Source organism: Thunnus thynnus, chromosome 5, assembly GCF_963924715.1.
Source record: "Thunnus thynnus chromosome 5, fThuThy2.1, whole genome shotgun sequence".
Taxonomy (NCBI): Eukaryota; Metazoa; Chordata; class Actinopteri; order Scombriformes; family Scombridae; genus Thunnus; species Thunnus thynnus.
The window spans coordinates 23,586,107-23,607,559 of NC_089521.1; the positions used below are offsets into that span (position 1 = coordinate 23,586,107).

The 21,453-nt window shown below is 38.4% G+C and overlaps 2 protein-coding genes across 3 annotated transcripts; both read right to left on the bottom strand.

Moving 5' to 3' along the window:
• Nucleotides 1-7,399: 7,399 nt before the first annotated feature.
• LOC137183306 (glucoside xylosyltransferase 1-like) lies at nucleotides 7,400-15,610 on the bottom strand. Of its 2 annotated transcripts, XM_067590274.1 has the most exons (8): nucleotides 15,254-15,610; nucleotides 14,571-14,663; nucleotides 13,641-13,824; nucleotides 13,155-13,286; nucleotides 12,819-13,070; nucleotides 11,895-12,018; nucleotides 11,562-11,734; nucleotides 7,400-8,621 (listed from the first exon to the last, which is right to left on the bottom strand). In XM_067590274.1, exons 1-8 carry the CDS (start codon nucleotides 15,469-15,471, stop codon nucleotides 8,469-8,471), a joined length of 1,329 nt encoding a protein of 442 aa, XP_067446375.1. In that variant the 5' UTR covers nucleotides 15,472-15,610; the 3' UTR covers nucleotides 7,400-8,468. The 2 variants fall into 2 exon arrangements, with proteins under 2 accessions (XP_067446375.1, XP_067446376.1); XM_067590275.1 differs by lacking the exon at nucleotides 14,571-14,663 and having other exon boundaries at nucleotides 15,254-15,608.
• Nucleotides 15,611-16,737: 1,127 nt separating this feature from the next.
• LOC137183307 (YY1-associated factor 2-like) lies at nucleotides 16,738-21,059 on the bottom strand. Its single transcript, XM_067590276.1, has 4 exons — nucleotides 20,901-21,059; nucleotides 20,457-20,582; nucleotides 17,891-18,043; nucleotides 16,738-17,738 (listed from the first exon to the last, which is right to left on the bottom strand). Exons 1-4 carry the CDS (start codon nucleotides 20,924-20,926, stop codon nucleotides 17,498-17,500), a joined length of 546 nt encoding a protein of 181 aa, XP_067446377.1. The 5' UTR covers nucleotides 20,927-21,059; the 3' UTR covers nucleotides 16,738-17,497.
• Between the last annotated feature and the right edge of the window lie 394 nt (nucleotides 21,060-21,453).

Here is a 21,453-nt window from a genome sequence, read left to right on the forward strand (position 1 = left end):
GACATCACAGTTTTCAATTGATTTCTACTGAACAACTATAGGTAGATTATTGAGTGAACGAAATGTGAATAGCTGCCGGGTAAAGGTAAAAGGAAATCCATGCATGCAGTAGAGAGATAATGAAAAAGAGTGAAGTCAGACCCTTAAGGCATATGCCAGCGACTCGCTCTGGGTCCCATGACAATAAAGATTTTCTCCTTTAATTGAAATCTGGTTATTCTCTAGTCTTGATGGACAACTTTTTGAATAAAGGCAGTTTTCTCTCTGACCCTTCATTTCCCTTTCCTTGACAGCTGCTCCATTATAAAGTCATCTGACTTTTTCTGTAATAGCTTTTTACTCTTAATTTTATTGTTAATATTATGTTTTATGAACAAAAAGCAATTTAATTATGAATTTGTGACTAAGGGAACATGGTGGCTTTGGGAGAAAATGACTGATGAACTCACAAATAGCACCAGTAGCCATGAGTCCTTAAGGTGAGGAACGTTGGCATTAAGTCCTGTCAGAGGATTGGACTGATTGGAGTTAACATTTAATCTGGAATTGTTTTAGCCTATGGTGAACAATTTTCCTGGTCTCTAGTAGGAACTGAATAAGGAACTAGTAAAATCCTGAATGTCCGTTTTTTTAACAGGATGCCACCATGGACCATAAAACAATTTATAATGTGATAATGCTACTTGTTTACGAGATTAGCTTTAATTTGAGGTTTTCCACCTTTAACATCTGCTTCCATCAGAATAAGGTTTTCTTGAAAAATACTCCAGCAAGTCTTCTGGTAATCTACACCCACCTACTATCCGTCATATCACTGAAAAATTAGGCCCTCCCTTCCTCCGAGCATGCATAAATAATGATAATGGTGTTGAGGAGCTTTGATGAGGAACCATCTCTGTGTTTTGGTGGTCAAGGTGCCCTTGAAAATAATAAAGGAGTCTGAAAAATGGCTTTCTTGGAGCAATTTGTGCTATATTCCTCAGTTGGAACCATACAGCTCATTATGCATTTTTCAGCTTGGTAACCTTAAATTGCATTGTTGCTGTAATGTGTCTGATTAATCTATTTCAGTGTTACTGTATGAATGCCTTAGAGTGCAAGAAATAGAATGCTAAATTAGTTTGAGATTAGGTTTTTATAATAACTTTCACATGAGGGGCATGTCTGCATTTTTTCCAGAAACCCCAGCTCATTTAACACTTCTATCACAGCCAACAGTTCATGAGGTGGAGAGAGATTTGTGCTAAATTGTGGAGTTTGTTGAACAGCCCATTTAGCCGTGGGGATTTCCTTGTGCTACTTTGTGAGCATACTCTCAAATCTAAATGCGAAGGACTTCTTTGGCCTAAAACCAAGCTTAAAAATCCATCCATTAAAAAAAATCTGTTTGCATTGCACTTATCATGTATTTTGTAGAAGTTCTCATTTGACCGTGAATGTTTTTCAAGGTATACAGAGATTGCCCTTTTTCCGTGTCAGAGATAAGTGTTCTGGCAAATCCATCATGTGTCGTCGGCTGTCAGACTTCGGGAAAAACAATTAAAGGTTCCACACACAGGTCGAGCTGCTCCAATAGTCAATGAAGCAACCTCTTGTGTGTGGGCCTTGGGAGGATAGATTCATTAGGAAATGCCAGTGAAGGAGGGGTGGTTGCGTGTGGAAGACAATTAAATGACCTACAGTATGAGGTTGAGGACTCATGGGACTGAAAACAAGTGCAAAGAACAAAGTTTGCTCAGTTCAAGGTAATTATTAAGCAATTAGAACAATTTGGGTCAAAAAAGAAAACAACAAACACTGAAATTGAAGTCACTGTGGTGAGAGGAAGGCATATAGGCTACAGGGGGTCCTGGAGAACTTCAGCAAACAATTAAAAATGTGAGCCAAAGCTGGCCCCATTGGCCTGTTTTCTAAAAGTCAACAGACACAGACATAACCATACATCTGTCTGCATGCAAACAGACAACACAAACACATCCTTGGCATTTGGCCAAGTCACAGACAATTTATGGTCACTGATACTGCTGTCATGCTTGTGCATGAAAGTGGATGCCCATAATAGTCCACACAGTCAATTAGTTACCATGAATCAAATGCTCAGTCCATTAATGCTGCTTGTCAGTGGTGTCTACAATGCAATCAAGAAAGTGCGGCGTATTGAATCATGGGGCATATTGTTCACTAACAATACTTGGCATGGCATTGATTTCAACCAATAGTCCTTTAGCCCTCAGGCAGTGGGATGTGGCTCATTGATGAGACACTTTATCAGGGGAAAAAAAGGTCAGCTGAAGTGATTGATACCCTCTTTTATGAGTAGTAATACAGACAGACGGTATTACTTGCGCATTTTGAATGCTCAATCTCAATGACATTTGCTCCAACTTAGCCATAAAAAGCCAATATAAGAGTGAGTCTGAGTAATAACATCCTTATTTTTATATGTTTGAATGTTAGGCATCTATAAAACATGCCTCGGTATCTTGTACATGATGGCAGTGGAGGTGAGAGCCCTTGGGGGTCAATGCGGAAGCTCTTTGAGCTGTTGTTTATGGCTGCTGAGTGAGAGGAGGGGAGCCGCCACACTTGCGTAGCCGGGGTATGGATTATTTGTTGAAACATTGATTCACACAGTGTAGCCTTAAGGTGATGTGCCATTAATCTAGCTCACCTTCTGTTCTTTCAGGAATAAATTTAAAGAATTTGTCACAGACAAATGATGAAACATGCCAAATCCCACACTAGATACTGATGCGAGGAAGATCGGAGCTGCAAAGCTTACCTGAAATTAGAAACAATCTCAGTTTTTTTTGTCCATCACTAAATGAATGAAAACTATTCTTTTTGCCAAATAAGAAGCAGAGGAAAGTGTTTTAAGAGCTTAGTCAGCATCCAAACCACATACGATTACCTTGTCATAAATTGATTAAATTGAACTTCATTATATGACATGATTTCCATATCTGACTATAGGTACTGAACTAGCAATTTCATTTTATTTGCATATGCATATTTCTCATCTTGTTCTGCTTACAGTGGCAAATTCATTTCTCCGCATGATACCGACGGATCCATGCATAGCTAATGTTCAACGGTAAATTACATTAATTGTTTTAAACCCTGACATATCAGCACTATTATACCTGTCTCAGCAGTGCAGGCAAATGTACTATTGATCAAAATGTTCACTAGTTAAATGATATCCTTCTGCAGCAAGGAAAGGTAGAGAGCAGAGAGATGGATTGGTTGCACAGGGGGAAACTGATTTTCTACCTGGTTCATTCAGCTGTGATAAACTTCTTACTTTCCTCTCAGCACCACTCTGGTTTGTCACTTTGTTCAGTTTATCAAACTGACAAGATACATGATGATCAGTCAGGATTGTGTCTTGACTAACTGGAGTCACATGCTCACTGAGAAGTGCTGTCTTGCAAAATTAACAGACTGAGGACAAAGCATTCCTTAGAAGTGCCCTTGAAACTTATATGTTGTCATGGCATGTGTTGAGTAATACGTTTTATGGACTTAACAGTCCTTTAATTTAATCTTAATTATCCCTCAAAACAAACGAAACTGTATGAAGCCTTCCTTAAACTCTACATGATATTGATATTCAATAAAAGGACTTTGCTCCTATTTTGTAAACACAGAGAATCATCACCCAACTCCATAACTCTACAGGACTTTTAAGCCTTGTTTAGCTCATTCTTTTGGGTGTATGGCAAGCACAGTAACTAAAGTAAAAGTTCAGCAAGAATGATCTTTTCTCTTATGTTTGAGCTTTACTCCTCGATGGGTGAATTTCTACTCTAATCTTTTCTGTCACCTTTGCTTTCTCATATTGTCAAAGTCCATGTTGTCAAACCATATCTGACCAATGACCTTTCTGCCCACAATCCTTGAGCCAACCAGTCATTGGATTCTGTTCAACAAATATAATTGCCATCCTGCCATCCTGTCTTTCACACCAACTCTTGCACAACCTAGCACTTCCAAATCACCACAGTTACCTTTGGGGTGTTCTGGGAGATTCAGCTGAGAGGTTTGGTCTTCCTGCTGCTGGCTTTACTCCACCACCAGTGTCTTGACTGACCTATCATAGGCTTAATGAAGATGCTTCACACATATTTTGGTAGATAAAACATAAAGTTAAATTAAAACTGACTTGACTTGATTATAATTATCATATGGAACAGGGACACCTTGTAGAATATAAATACAAATCTGAAGTCCTTGAGCTATCTGTTTCATTTCCATAATTCTATAAGTAGAAAACTACAATGAACAAATGGTGTGTTTTTGTTATTGTGTGTTGTTTTTGACAAAATATTAAAAATTTAAAAGTTAAATTTAGTTTGGAAAAAAAACATCACTTCATAGCTTAAAAGCATTGTATGCAACATTGTTGTGTTATTTTTCCACTACACCACATTCCTAATACAAAATGAAAGTAAAGTAATGTAATGCTCCTAATGTCATCTTTCTGTTGTGGCAGGGGGGATGGGAGCAGAAAAATTCTGAATTTTGGTTAAGGTATGACAGATTTAAATCATAAAACACAATCGGTCAGTTTCACAGACAAGGTTTAAGCCTAGTCCCAGACTAAAATGTCTGTTTGAGCTGTCTTAACTCAAAGCGACCTATCTATGTCACATCTAAGCACAGACTTATCTTAAAATAGTTGTAGATTTAGCTGGTGAGGGCGGATTAGAGTCAGTCTTGGACTTAATTGAAGTTTAAATGAATCCCTCAAAGAGGCAGGTTTAACTTCTGCATAGTACTCTTTGTGAGGGAGCACGGACTATTTGGAATACCTAAATAAAGATCAACATGCACTACAGAGGCCAACCAGACGAGTGCTTGTGGATAGGAGTAATCCATTAAATTACTTTGATGAAATAACTTTTGGAGACCGCTTTCGTATGTACAAAGAAAATGCATTGGAGATAATATCTTTGCTTGAGCCTAGACTTTCTTCTCTCTCTCAAAGAGGAAGGCCTTTACCCAGTTCTCTCCAAGTTCTGATCACTTTGAGGTTTTTGGCATCTGAAATCTTTTCATCATGAAACTGGTGATTTGTGTGGTGCCAGTAAAGTAACTGTGTGTAGAATAGTTCACAAAGTCTGCAGGGACATTTGTGAACTGAGGAGTCTTTATATCAAGTTCCTGGTCAAGCCAACTATTAAGTACAATTCTATGAGTATGGGCACTTGCCAGGAGTGATTGGCTGTATAGATGGATGTCGTGTTCCTATCAAGTGTCCATCAACTCCTGATGCTGAGGTGTACAGGAACCGTAAAAACTAGTTTTCAATCAATGTTCAGGGTGAATACACTCCTAATTTAGAGTTTTAAAGGTACAACTCACTATTCAAGGATTTTGTTCAGTTCTTTATTGCGTGCTCAGTTTCAGCTTGAGCTGCTCAGGAGCTCGAGCCGCGCCACTCTTGTGGGCTGTGTGGCTGTTCAAACCTGTTAACATGGGTGCTGAAATGAAATGAAATAAATTACAGCCTTAGACGATAAAAACTAAATTGCTCATATGTACATATTTTATGAGCACCATTAGACCAACAGCATGTGCTCATACTTAACCTAATGAGGCTTAACCCAGGTGTTCTCATTTAGGTTTACTTACCTTACTCCAGGACTCCATAGTTTCTGACTAACTAAGCCAAATTTAAGCCACCATCATGAAAGCTACTTAGGTACTCCTAGGTTAACTAATACACATTAAGGCCTAATCCTGGTTTAACCTAAGCTCTGTCTGTGAAGCCTAATATGTTACATATTCATCTCTCCCTCTTTTTTCACAGGTAAGTTACAAAAGACTAGCAGTGCAATATTTTGTATGTAGTCAACTTGCTCTTTACATTGTTATAATTTTCAGTTTATGAGTGTGCATCATTTTTGTGAGTATGCATAATTTATACATCTGGGTGTAATGCACTGTGAAAAACAGATAATGCTATCTTGAAACTCTAAATGTCCTTTTTACATAACTGCTATTGATGTGAGCTCCATACTTTCCTAAGATAAAGAGGATGTTGATGACTTTAAACTGCCTAATATTGCATAATACTTACTTTGTGACCCTTTTTACTCTGTGTTGGGCCATTTGCCTCCGACTGTTTTAATTTATGCCTGTGTCTTAAATTGCTATTGAACATCACGGAGGCCAAGTGGTGCAAGCAATAACATGAATAATCCATTGGCAGTTCCTGTTAGACTGAAAGAGAATGAGATAATCACCATTATACTCAGTGGGAGTGTAACCAGGCAGGAGCAGCATTAGCCTTTCCCTCTAAAAACTGAATATGCTTTGCACATTGAAGTTGTACACATCTGTCTTATTAAAGGTCAAGCTTGACGGTATTCAATAATATCAGTTAGCATTTTTATGCAAACATATGATCACTTCATGTGAGACATGAAGTGACCTTGTGTTTTTTTGGTGTAGAGCTTTTTTGAAACCAGCAGCGAACAGCAAACCACATTTTGCACTTTAAGAATCATCTTCTCTGATAAAAATATTAACTACTGCCAATTTATAAAGCTTCATGATAGCCTGTAGCATATCACCTACCCCTATTAAGAGTAATATGCCCTAAGGTTTGGAATAATCTACCATTTTGACTATAGCCTCTGCCAATGAAATAAACTAAATCCAAAACTTGATTATTGCTCAGTAGGTTACAATGCAATACAACCATTGTAGCACTGCTTTAAAATGCTACCAGAGCTTCAGATGTAACTTATAAAACTTCCCAAAGGCTCATTCTTTCTTCAAATACAGGAAATGTTTTCCCCACTCACTGCATACTTTACAATTCCTGGACAAAAAAAAGAGGATATATCTAACAGCTTCTTAACATAGAGACCATTTTAAATTCATCACACGGACCTATTGCCTACTCCAGGCACGTCCGTCAATCTGCCTGTGAAATGAAGAGCCAGAGGCTACTGACCCAGACACATCAGCTTCTTTTTGGTCATCTAACAACACTTTCTGAAGTCTTCACACTCACACATTGATTTCTTACTATCAGCTTGCTGCTGCTTTCTAGTACATGGCTCCTGTTCTCTTTTTTGTGTGGAGTGTGTGGGCAACAAATACAGTTTATGCACAACGGTTCTGATGGCTGATGCAAAAGACTTAATAAGAAAACAGAATCAAATGTAAGAAACTATGCATTCTAAATTAAAACTTTTAGGAATTTCAATTAGGAATAAAAATAATTCTCATTACACCAGAGACGTAACATGTGCCTCATTAGGAACATAATTTGTTGTAATTCCTTGATTTAAAAGGTAATATTTTAGCAGCTCAAAGCACTGTACATTTTCATTTAACCTTATCACAAATATAGGTATTTTAGATACAGTACATAGTCACAGGCCCCATTAGAAATGCTTTAATCATCTGAAAATGTTCAAAGTTTACAAAATATTTGTTTATAGTTCACTTGATATACATTTGAATGCTTATGCTGGCTTCTTCGTAAAACATGAATCTCACATATGATTTTAGATTATTACAATCCTTGTTTTTATAAATCAATAGTGCAAATTTTTGCTTAATCTGTCTGGAAGTAAATGTCTTGACACTAGCTAGCTTGAGTGGAAAATAAAGGCTCTATGTAAAATTGTTCCAGTTATAGGAAAACCTGTTCATAGTGGTAACATTGTGAATGAAATGACTTAAAAACTACTTCACTGTACATTAAACAACTGTCTGAAAACACTCTTACCAGAATATGAAAACATTAGTCATGATAACGGTAGACATCAAAAGTGCTTCCTGTCACAGATGTCCATCTATAATAAATACTGATATTTTGATATTTAATAAGTTCAAAGTATTCTTAATGAGCACTTGTCATGTTAAATAAAAAAAAGAGGAACATTCTTGTTTAGCTAACAAGTACCTTATAAACAACCCTTTTTCATGATATACTGCAGTGACAAAAACACCAAGACAAAGCCTGTATGTATGTAAAATTATATTAAAACAACTCTAATAAAATACTCTTGATAAGAATAGCGCATTTTAGGACCCTGCTGATTTTTTTTGCTTTCCTGAAGACCTTGGACAACTATATAAAGTGATTGTAGGTTCTCTCTAGAAAACAACAAACATTGCAACCTGATTGTCTGGAATACAGCGAGTATCCTGCTTATAAGCTATAAAATTAAAAATCTCTGCAGGGTAAAGTGGACTAAATGCATTTCCCACCATGGTGACACAGCATTTGTGTGTTCCTTGGACAGATATGTACCAACATCGGCTTCATTTGAAAAAAAATAAGAAAATGAAATCCTTCCCCATTTTCACACAGTCTTGATATGCAGCTGTAAACAGATGAACATAGTCCGTTTGTGGAGTGTCTTGAATCAAAGCCTCTTTTTCCAGAGAGGCATTAGATAATAATCATGGAAATGTAATACAGTGGCGTCTGATCATCCTCTCTATGTGACATCCTGTTGAGCCGACATGATGCTCTGCTTTAACCTCTTTGTAAACAGGTGGCTGGCCCTTCCACAGTAGGTATGTGTGGTGGTCCGCAGCAACGCCTCCAGTGGCTGAAGCAGTGAGGTCTCCATGTTCTCGCCAAACGGGTACTGTGATGAAAAGAAAAATGTGCAGGCGTCACATAGCTGATTTCAGACATTTAACAATGAAGATCAGATTTTATTACAATGTCGTACATCCACGGTAATGGGTCTCTCTGGTGGCTGCATCTACTTCAATTTGTGCTGTAATCCTGCTCCTGACACTACTCAAAAAAAACCCCACTCAAAACAAAATTAAACAGAGATTTGTTTTTTTTCCCACCTGTTGCTTCCTATTACGGCACAATAAAAACTGCATTCATATCGCATAAATTTAGTGCCACATTTGTCACTGTCAGTTCAACACAATAACATTTCGCATTTGATTCATATCTGTCAATTCAGAGTGTGTTTGGATTATGAATATCAATTACCACAGCTATTCAAGAATGGGCTCAGTAAGCCGTGACAGCACTGCTGAAAACTACAGCTGCAGTGTTCCAAGATATGCATCTTTATTGTATGCTTATATGCCACCAAATAAACAGCAGAAAGATGAAACCTTCCAGCTCCACCTCAAGTTAATATTAGCAGGCAAGGCTTTCATCATGTACAGTATGTAAATAAAGACGCAGACCCTTTGTTTTTATAGTGAGGTGCACCATTCTTTTACTGCTCTCTTGTAAATAAATAAGAAATCACTATTTTACAGCATTTCATTTGACTCCAGTTTGGCCAAGCATTAGGTTACTCAAAGCACACTTTCTTTATTATCTTTCATATACTGCAGCTGGCAATAAAGCACTATTAACAGCCTCCTATCGATTTTTATGTGGATGCTGCTGGTGCGTTGTCCACACAGCCATCATGATGTCTCAAAATCTCATCAGCACTAAAAATTTTACAACTCTTCTGTGGGCTTGGTAATGGTGGTGCCCTTTATTGCAAGCTCCTCTGCTGGCTAGGAGAGCCTGCCTTGGGAGACGGACTGGCTAAGAAGCTCTTGGTGAGGTGGAAATGAGAGTTTCTGCCAGAATTACATGCTCTAGGCTGCAAGGATGCTGTCCTTGAAGGACTGAGTGGGAACAAACTGGGAGGGGGCTCGGGGGGGTGGGAACAATAGGGAGCGCTGATATAAGCTTCAACAAAATATAGCTTATAACAACAAAGCTGAAATGCTCTTCAGTTATACCAGTCTCTATTCTAATAAGCTACCTGAAGAATACATAAAAGGACACTACAAAGCCTTTTATCTTATACCAAACTACTTCATACACATATTATGTTTGCCCGAGACAAACCACAGCTTTCCTCCACCTCCTAAAAATCAGATGGAGTCTGGTATGTGCTGTCTTGGATGCTGTGTGCGTGTTTGTGCTGTCGGAGAGACTGATGGAGGCATGAGGGCCGAGTGCTCCATAATGAAGCCTGCTCGTTTACTTAATGGCTGAGAACATTGCCCGCACTGATAGTGGCCAGGCTGGGCCCTGTGGCGGTAATGGATGGAGACCAGCTAATGAAGCTTCCCTTACTCCCCCGATTGCTGCCTGCATGTTGACTGCTGTGCTGAAATCAACAAGAGCAGATCGAAGGCGAGCCTCCAGCACGGCGGTGAGAGAGCTCTCCAGCTGACCCGCTGCATCACTGATGACGGACGTCTAGTGGACAGTAAAGATCTGAAAGGTTGGAACTCGTATAAAGTAAATTTGACAGATGTCATACTTTTAAAAATCCAAGTTCTGTCTTTATTTTCAAGTGCCAGCCATGCACTGGTAGCGCTCTGTGGGGTGTCATACCAATTTAAGGATGCTACAATTCTGAAATAGTTTAGATTTTACAGAAAGTGTCAAGATAACGCCAGACCTAACCAGCTGTTCCAACCATGTGAAACCAGGCATACACACAAGCCCAAGAGGAGGATATTAAAAGATAAGGCTCTATTATTTTCAACAAATCCCATGAAAAGACCAAAACCATCAATTACTTAAAGACTAGAAACAAAAAAACCCCCATATATATTCATGACCTGTTTTTAAAGATTTTATGTCTTCACCAAGAACGAGTGGTCGTGGGGCAGAGTGCTGCAGACAGGATGTCAGGAAGTATTGAGAGATGGACTGACACATTGTTGGTTTCGGTCGTTTCATGGGATTTGTGGATAATAACAAAAACTGCCTTATCCTTTAAGTAAGCATGTATGTATTATTTTAAGTGTATCTTTGTTGTATTGTAAAGCATCCATCTTCAGTAGTAAACATGGACAGAATAAGCCTAACAACCCTGATTTAAGATATTTATTTTTGTCACCTGATTCCTGGTCATGGTGATATTCTCTGTGTTAAAAGATAATTTAACGTTGGGCCCCTAATAATTTTAGTAAAATTCAGACCTGTTTTGACTTGGTCGATTCGACACTCTAGAATTAGTAATGAAGATACAGACATATTAGAATGAATGCCTCAAATTATAAACGGTGCCTTAAATCTACAACAACTTCCATGAAATTAAACCTTACAGTTGACACCATCCCAAGCAACCACTCCACTGGTCGAAGCTGGGTGGGGCTGATTTGTCTGCTTTGGGAGAGTTAAGATAGGATGACGGAAATGTTTAACGGGCTATTGATTAAGCACTGGTGGACGGATGCATGCATAAGAGAAAAGCAATGGCCTGGAGTGCCTATTGATAATGTAATGACTAGTAAATGTTTTCCAAATAGTCTGGTCCACTTACACAACTTCCCTTTAAAGAAAAAGAGGCAAAGGTAAAGACTGTCTATAAAAACTACAGTAAACCATTACTATTCTTTCCTCCTGTTGCAGAAGCTTGCATAAAATTTTACAGTCAGCTGTGTCTAGAATACCTAACTAAAACTTTTGCAAGAAAAAATGTACTAAATTCCATCTAGAAACCACTTGCAAGACAAGCCGTTTGGTAACAAATCAGCTCCCTTAAGTGTAAACAGGTTTTTATTTTACTGTGGGAGCTCAGAGTTGAGCCTGTCTCTACCTTCTGGATGGCTTCGTAGACAGATCGAAATGCTGGCTGCTTGTCATCGTGGTAAACTCCCCTGTTTCCATGGAGAATGAAGACACCTTCTTGGTCAGCCTGGTGACAGTTGCTGCCATAAATACAGTGGTCTGGACGGTAGTTCCACTGGCAAGGGAACACATATAGGCTCTCTGTAACACAGCGAGAGTGGATCAGTTTAATAAGAACCCATTAGACACGTTGTTCACTTATTTGATGGTAAACGTTTTAAAGAAGAAATGTATTCAGTGAAGTCTTGTTAGTGTGTGACATCCATGACTAAAATGATGATGTGCATGTAGTTACACAAACCTGGGTTTTGGTGAAATATGATATTAAGAAGGTCCTGGTCCCCCCAGGTGATATTGAGTTTATACTTCTGTAGAAGGGGCATCAGAATTTCCTCCCACTTAAGTGCAACTGTTGTCATGTCATTCTTGAAGGACAAAACACAGCAATCAGAGAGCATTCATATCATTTTGCATCAGGAAACCATAAACCTGCAATTCTGGAAAATGAATCCCTTTCAATCTTCATGTCAACACTTCACATCAACTCAAAGAAACGGTTTTGTTTGTCAAACAAGTGTGCTCATTCTGGGAGTTTACACGAAAGTACATGAGTGACCTCAACTGGTCAATTGTGGTGGTGCAGCTGTTCCTGGGGTGCCCCTCAATACTGTCTAAACTATTTTCCAATGTCAAATGTTCACACATCTCTAGATATTTCAATCATTAATTGAATGTAAAAAATGTTGATGTTTAATATGACTGGATAATATGACATATTACTTCACCGATAGACAGATTATTCCTCACTACAAATATCAAAAGATGTTAACTGTCACAACCTACCACATTAAATTTATAGTTATGTTTACATCAACAAAGCCATACTTATCACCATACTTATGGAATGGGGAAAATTTCATACCTGGAGATAACAAACTTAATTTAAATTTTAGATTTTAATTTAAACTTTTACATTTTAGATGTTTCACACCTTCTTAATAATCCTTGCCTTCATAAGCAAGTACTTATTCATATTCTGTATTTTAATGTCATGATGGCCATCATTAAGGACTACATTAAATTGGTGTACATCATTCCAACTTTACATATATCGTAACAGGTTGAAGTACGAAATATTTGACACATAGCAACAGGTGTCAGTGGTTAACATACAGCAAAATAACAACATAAGCCTGTCACAGAAAAGCATCTATCTGCCATTTACCTTAAAGAATTTCTCCCTGAGGCGCGTCATGTTCATGAGCATGACCCCTGAGTTGATGCCAGTCTTGCCAAAGTAAGGGTGGCGGGCAAAACGATTATACCAGCCGATACGTGGCTCCTCATGCTCTGGAGCCATGGCAGCTAAGTGGCTCGCATTGAACTGAGTAAGGAGGGCCCAGATGTCCTCTACTGGCTGCAGAAAAAGGATATCTGTGTCCACGTAGAGTAAAGAATCCACCTCCTTTAGGATCAGCTGCAAATAAGACAGCAGAATCTTTATGAGGACAAATGTATCACTGCTACAAGCCATATGTGTGGAAGATGACTCTAGACCTACTGGCAGGAAGAGCCTCTGAGAGGCACAAGGTTTGAAGAGCTTCTTCCACTCTTTTGCATTCTCCCTGGGAAAAGTGATGGGGTAGATGGTAAAGTTAAACTTGCTCTGGACCGTCCTTGGCCAGGAGTACAGCTTTAAGAGAAGATGAAGACAAAGAAAATTGTGCTTCAACAATATCCACATGTAATCAATAGACTCAAATGTTGAATCATTATGGTATAATTTGTTGTCCTTCATGAATGATGCATCTTATCATCTTAACTGTGTAACCAAAGCTAATGGAAAGAGTTTATGGGTTTTATGCATGCATACAGACTGGCAGTTGGTCAATCATGCCCACAGTTAGCCTGTGCAAAAATACTGCAATGCCTTCTGTGCACAGATTGTACTACTACTATGGGAAACTGTCTGTGACCAATAAATACACACTTAAATCAAAGTTAAAATATGCAATGTTGTTGGGGAGGACAATGGGTGAACACTTACAGAATTTCTGAAGCTGTCATGTAGATCATCCTCTGCAAAGATGTAAAAGTTCAGAGGCTTTTTGCTGAACAGAACAGCAGACTTCAACATGGTGAGAGTCTCCTCTAGCCTGGGGCCACAAGCCACCACAGCCAGGTGACTCCCCTCATCACTACGTTCCTTGACTGCAGAGCCTGACCTCTCTCTAAGAGCCAAAACAAAATTAAATTAATCATTAATTAACCCCCCCGGCTTTTATTCTTACAACAGCATGGATACACTGACAAGTGCAGGAGAGCACAAAGTAATGAAGATATCAGCAGGCAGGCTCAGCTGACTGGTACTCAGCCCTGTAGGGTTGGAACTGTCATTAGGTTTAATGAATGGATGTAGAACTCATACTTTCTGCTGCCTCCGAGCGCTCCCTGTAAACTACTACTTTCAAGTTTGAAAATCATAAATGTACCTTGTCACACATTTAAAGGACCACTCTGCCAATTTTCAATCACATCTCTGCATATATGTCATAGTATGACAAGCCTAGTATAGAACAAGCGGTGGCAAGACAGACAAAACAATGCCCCAAGATTTCCATTATCATTCTATGGGATAAGAGATGATGAAAAGTCTGTCAGTGACATATTGGCAAGTGTAATGGTGTATACAAGAATGTCAACATATGACAAGTATACAGAGATTAGTATTTTTTAAGCAATATAGCCTACTCCAAAGTAGTAAATATGTGTTAGCACGTTCAATTTCTGAGAACTGCTTGAATTTATGACTTAGAAACCTCATGAGTAGTCACAAGGCACACTGGGAATGCAGTAACAGGCCCAGCCTTTACACTGAACTGTGGACCTAAGAAAAAGTGAAAGTTGAAAGCAGAAATTTACTACACATTGAAGGCCACTGTATCTTTTTTATAAAGATGGACAAAATCAGTCATACCTAAAAGATGATTCCAATAAGCAGTTCACTCCACAAACATCAGCAGGCAGTCTCCAATATGGATTCCAGTAAGAGACTGACAGTGATTTACACCTGACAGAATAAAAACATGATCTTTTGGAGCCTCAAAGTTGAATTATTATCTCAGACATTAGCACTGTGTGCTTTTGGATTAGATCTTAAATGCCTCTTAGGGTTATCTGGATGTTAAACATGTGGCCGTCCTTTAAACCCAGCCAAAAGCTTATCAGGCACGGAATTAGCGGGCAGTAATGCTAATGGATAATCAATTGTATGAAGGTGATGGATGTCAGATTTAGAGATATAGCATTAGCAAGCTATTTTGAACTCGTAAAGACTGTGGGTGCCAAACCGTGTTGTATAGTCTCGAATAAACCTTGCCAACTATAAATTACTATCATTGTGGTGGCTAATACATGAACAGTTTCATAAATTAACGCTGTAGTAACGTTATGTGCCGTTAACGTTAGTTAGCTTGTTAGCTGGCTGTAGCAAGACACCTGAGGTAAACGTTTCAACACCAACATTATGTTACAGCTGATTTTAGTCCAACCTACACTAACTTAGTAAATAACAACAGCTAGTGTAACAAGCGCTAACTGCTACAAATGTGTTTACGTGTTAAATTAAATTAGGTGACATGGGTAACGTAACTAAGCTACCTGTCAAGCCCTTCTTCACGGTCTCGACGGCCTGCCAGTCCGGGCATTTTCCTGAGAAGGTTCCCGGTGTCATGACTACTTCTGTCGGATACCTTCTGTTCTCTAAGGTTCCACTCGTCTCGGTCCTCCAAGGTGGAGGCTAGCTGATTGAACACATACAACAGTGAAAAAAAGGTGAAGACCATGCACAGGAGAAATGCATGAAGGTAGCATCGCATTTTGCGTTTCCAGTTTTTATGCGCTAACGGAACATTTTTGTAGACCTTCTGATATATTGACTTGCTAGCTGAGCTATCTCATAAATCAAGTCAGAAGGTAAGCTGAAGAGCACAGTTGGTGTTTACAGTTTCCCGCCCCACCCACTTCTGTTTCACATGTGTTTCATTTGATCCGCCATCTGTCAGTGCTGTGTGTACAGTTGACAGATAGGTTTTCGGATTTCTACGCAGGTCACTACCAACAACTCACAGCACGGTGCACAAGTAAATATTCATTGATAATATATCACACAGGATGGAAACCATACAGTTTATGAAGGGAACACACGACCAAACATTCTGGTAGATAGAAGTGAATAAATCTAAACAGCATTGACCCAAATTCAAGGAAACTAATTGACATGTGGTAGCTCTCTTTCTCTCTGTAATAATCTATACTATACCCAAGTTCTTTTTTATAAAAAGGTGTAAAAAGTTGCAGTTAATTGGTATGGAAAGGCATAGCTACATTTTCATAGAATAATAAAAATTACTGTGTATTATTGTGTTTTACACTGTTATCAGCAAGTTCTCATCAAACATAAAAGTTTCACTGTATCATTATTATTTCTGGTGTGTTAATATGTAAGCAGCATTTTAATGTAGCTGTTGGATTGTTTAATCATCAACAATCCATATTTTGCAAGTTGATCATATGTTTTGTTTGAAAAGTCTTTCTTATGCAAAAACCTGGCTGTCAAAAATACAGTATTTCTCTTTGAAATGTAATGGAGTAGCTGAAAATGGCAATACAGAAATAGAAGTACAAGTACCTAAAAGTTGGACTCTTGCACAGTACTCAAGTAAATGTTCTTAGTTCCACCACTGCTTTTATGACCTTCCCTTTAAAACATCAGAGAGAAAAAAGATTTTCTTCACCTGGAACAAATGTGAAGAGCATGGTGAAGGGTAATATTAACACACAGACACACACACACAGTGTTCCAACTCATTCATTGCTCTACACTGGCCTCTTTATGATACAACTGCAACAACACGTCAAAAACCAAAGTGAATCTAATGCTTATTGCCTTTTCCTGCCTTATGGAGTCATACTGTGAAAATAAGTTGCTCACAAATGCAGAAGTGCCAACTGTAAAAAAGTCCACAAACTTCCGAAAATACATATCAGAGGAGAAGTTTTTTTTTTTTCTGATAAAGCAACTTTAACAAAGCTGAGAAAAAAGTGTTCTTGTTCATAGCGGGAAAATTAAGGATAAAAACATATCCAAGTATCTAAAACTTATTTTATTTCACATTATTTTACAATATAAACCATCCTATAGATTCAATCATGCTCAACTCTACAAAGTGAAGAAGAAGCATACTTAGAATAACTGTTCAATATTTTTACTCAAATGTTAGACAGTAAAACAATTATTGCATCAAATGGCATAAAATGAGAGCTGGATAAGGCCAGTAACCGACAGTGTTATGATTGACTGATAATGGCAAAGTGAAAATAACGTTAAAAAAATGTTATCATGAACAAAGGATACCATCAAGTGCAAATAACGATAACAAAATTCAAGAATAAACTACAATTCTGAGATGATTTTCACATTTCTTTCATAATGCATCATGTATTCTCTGCAGCTATCACTGAATATTTTCAATAGTCCGTAATGGGAACGACCAACTGTGTGATGCTGACGAAACACTGAAGTGTTGAAACACAAGCCACCGCAACGCGTGGCACAGTTCCACTGACATCCAGGATATTAATGCTACTGTTCTGTTTCTCAGTTCATCATGACAGATTTTGCTGCGACAGTTCTTTGAATTGAGCATACAGCATACATCCTGACTCCTGAATGCTTTGTCGTCATGGGAAAGCGGTGAAAAATGCAACCCAAGAATGGAAGTGAATGCTATCATATTGGCATTTATAGTATTATTTTTTTTAAAAAACGTGCATGTTGAAGTTAATCTCTGGTTGAGGCTGTTGAGAGTGCAGAGGAATGGGTTGTGCTACTGAGTATGAAGGTTAGTGAGTCTCTCCATTGACTGATGAACCTTCCCCGCGCGGTGAGGAGCATCTGGAGACTCCTCGTTCAGTGTTGTCAGAGCTTGAGCCACTTTGACTGTGTAGGTCTGCTGAGGCAGCGCTTGCTGAAGTGGACGTGGGTTTGGCTTTCTCCTTAAAGTCTGTGATTATTACTGTCAAGTCCCCAACTGTGACCTCTAGATGTTGAGCGCTGCTCCTGTCTATGTTTTTTAACCTGGGCCTAGTGAGGAGAGAAAAAAAAAAACAGAAGCAGGATTTTAATAAAAGGTGCTAGGAGGAAACTTAATATTTCAGTGGTGGCAAAGCACAGCGACAAGATCAAAGACCGACGATGAATGTGTCGAGCATGGCTTTTCCATGTGAATTCATTACCTCATCTTTTTATGGCTTTTCTTTTTCAGTGTCAGTTCTTTATCGCTCTTGTCCTTTTCTGATTTTTCTTTCTTCTCCTTTTTAAGGTGTGTGGGTGGCGCGAACTGCTGATTTACTTGCTGTGCAACCAGCTGAGAAACAGGCCGTGGTTTTCTGAAAGACACACAGAAAAAAAGGTTATTGGCTTCATCGTTAGATTTATATCACTGTACCTGTAAATACAATTAGCATCTGTGACTATTCAATATGAGCAGGAAGAAGGGGAGACTCACACTAACAATTGAAAAAAGGGAAGAACTTTCCGACTGAATCTTAAATCTCCAAAACGACATAAAACTTTGACAAAAAGTGGAACTGCAGATGTGACAGTAAATTCACAGATCCCTTTTTTTCCCCAAACACAATCACAATGTTAGTGGGATCAGACTGAGCTTTCACTAGCACTGCACAAATGTAGTGTGGAAGTAAAGTAGATCGGACAATGCAAATACCAGGCTAACACTATCTGCTATGACTACCACCATCAGACTGAATTAGTATTGTTTATTTCTGGACTTTGTGTAGTGTTATACGATACATTCTAGATTTATTAAAGTCGCCCTCCACTCAAAAATGTGTTTTTCTTCTTGTTACTTCAGTTTGATGTTTGACTTTCACCGTGCAGAATGATGTATGTGCAGGGTTTGGCACTACAAGGCTGTTTCCACATTTATCTGCTGAAGGGAGAAAAGTTTATCTGTGATCACTGAATATCAGATTTTAAGTGGTGGGCATATGAGAATGATTTACTACTGTAGTTTAGAGACAATCGTGGTCCAGTATGTAACTTACACAAGTGTCATGTGGAAGCCTGAAGCCTCCAGTGCGCATACACTGAAAATTGACTTATCATTGAAATACAAGACATCTTTGTTCAGCAGTTAAACTTTTAAAATGTCCATTTGAAATTTCCATATTCATCGATTATGGATTAATGATGTAACCGTACTTTTTTAGTGGAAAAACCCCCCCAAAACATTAGACACATAATCCAAGCAGAGTAATTTTTGTATATCTTACAATATGTCTGGAGTGGATCTTTAAATAATGTCAACGTATCCTGGATCTAGTTCATATTAATTTGTGGTGTCCTGTAAACCCTTGTGGACTTAAAATGTATAAGCATGAAACAATAACAAGAACGTCATCATACTTTATTTATGGAAAGCTTAGTGCGATGCATATAACACAGTCTTAATGATATTTTCCTCTCCTTGTCCTTTCCACCCCACATTTCATCATTTCATCTCAAACAAGTCACTTCCTGGTGAGAGACAAGAGGAAATGAAAACTTTCAGACTGACTCTCCTAATTTTTTGTTTAGAGGTTGTATTATTACATATATTAGTGCTATTCTGAAGTACGGTTCAATGGATAGAATGAATCCTCTTCAAGTTCGCTGTTCTCTGCAGCTATCACCACGATCATTTGACTGGCATACATGTACATTGAAACTAAAAAAGGAGGTATACGTTTATTTTTACCTCCATCTTTTATGATTATGAGACACCACTAAGCTCACAAGACTGGATTTAGGATTAAGTATACGCTTTTTTGATTCCCTGTTTTTAAATTTAATTTTCATAAACACTTGCCCCAGTGTTTCTGTATAATCTAATGAGCACGTCCTTACTAGGTTGAATGTGATGCAGTGGATGTGTTGTGTCTAAACCATGACCTACAGCCACTAATCAATTCTTTATGACCAGCAAGTAGCAGTATGAGCAAAAGCTTTCATATCTTTACTTGTGGAACTCTGTATGATGTATTAATGTTAAAGGATAGGTTCACAATTTTTCAAGTCTGCTTTCAATGTACGTGATGGGGGCAAAAATCCACATTTTGTCATTTTGTGCAAAAGTGCATTTAGAAAATTTATCTGACACTTCATCTGAGGCCTCAGCAGTCTGAGTTAGTCATATCAAGATATCTGCCACATTTACATTCTTTTTAGCATAAAATTCCCTCTGTGTGTTTCCTGCAGTGGGAGTATAGTAATAAAAAGAGGAACTTTGGCACTAAAAAGACTGTGACATTGAAATATATCTACTTGCTTTGACTAATTTGGACAACTGAAGCTTCATATTAGCATTACATAAACTTTTAAATACATTTTTGCACAGAAGGAGGCTTGTGGATTTTGGTCCCATCACTTACATAATATAAGTGCATTATAAAGAAATCTTTTAGGGGCAGTATGAGCAGGAGTAATGATTATGGCAAGAAAAAAAAAAATCAATGCTCATTTGGGCAGCTGACTATTGTTTTAAGACAGACTTTAAAAAAAAAAGGTAACCCGCCCTTTAAGTGAATGCACAATGCTCGATCATATAATTGGCTCAACACGTGAACGTGCATTTAGTTTTATAATAAAAATCAGTCCACAGAAGAGACATGGATCTTTTTTTTTTTTTTTTTTTAAGAAACATCGTTACATGAATGCGGGTTACACACAGCTGACGCCGTTCAAAAATAATTTAGCAGTGCTTTGTTCGTTAAAAAATAAAACAGCTTCAGTTGTTCTCACCGAGTTGACGTCCCCTTCCTGACATCACACATCATGCACTTGAACGCCTCAGCGGTGTTTCTGAATGTGCAGACGCTACAGTCCCAGTAACCATCGTCGGAGGAGGGCTTGGACTGCCGTTTTGGCCTTCAGACAAAACAAAACAAAAACACAGCGACAGCGGGCAAATTTTCAATGAGAACACTGTTTGCAAAAAAAAACAAACAGTTAAATAAAGACGATGTAGACAGGAAGAGAAACGACTCAAGAGAGGGTGTTTTCTCGTCAGAGGTCAGTCAGTCAATGAGGAAAAGGGAGCTTTCAGTTTACACAGGCAGTTGCCCCACATTAAACTAGCTAGCCGCCATGAACACTTCAGTAAAACAGCTCCATCCATTGACCCAGCTTTCTGCTCATGAATAGCCCAGTAAAGTCTTCATTCAAAGACACCAGCGACAGCTTTACCTTGTGGGACTCTTCTTGTCTCCCATTTTACGCAACTTCGTCTCAGTGGAGTTAAACGAGGCCAATGTTACAGGTGAAAAAACGCATTTAGCTGCTACTCAGCTGTCGTGGAAACTCCTGTCGAGGGTGATCACGTGACAGGGGCTCACCCAATCACTTGTAATGTAATCACAACAGAGGGCAGCTATAAATGTGACACAACACTGATGCAAGAGGGCGCTTTGTACATTTTACAGCATTGTAAAAATAGTGCGAGGCGCAGGCAGGGAGAAGTAACACTGAATATAAAAATGAAAGGGTATCTCTTATCTGCACTGCCATAAATACTCTGGGATTTATGATCGAAATATACTGCCACATGGAGAGTCATTTGTGAATCGTTTTATATTTGTTCTTTTTTTGTTTATACAAGTGACTGTAATAATAGGCAGTTTAGGCATGTACTGTATGTACAATGAAGTTTAATTTAGAGGTATTTCCTGCTTGTATTTTCCATTTTCAACGTGATATATCCATCGCAGCAGAAGTTACATGTATCGTATAAATAAGTAAC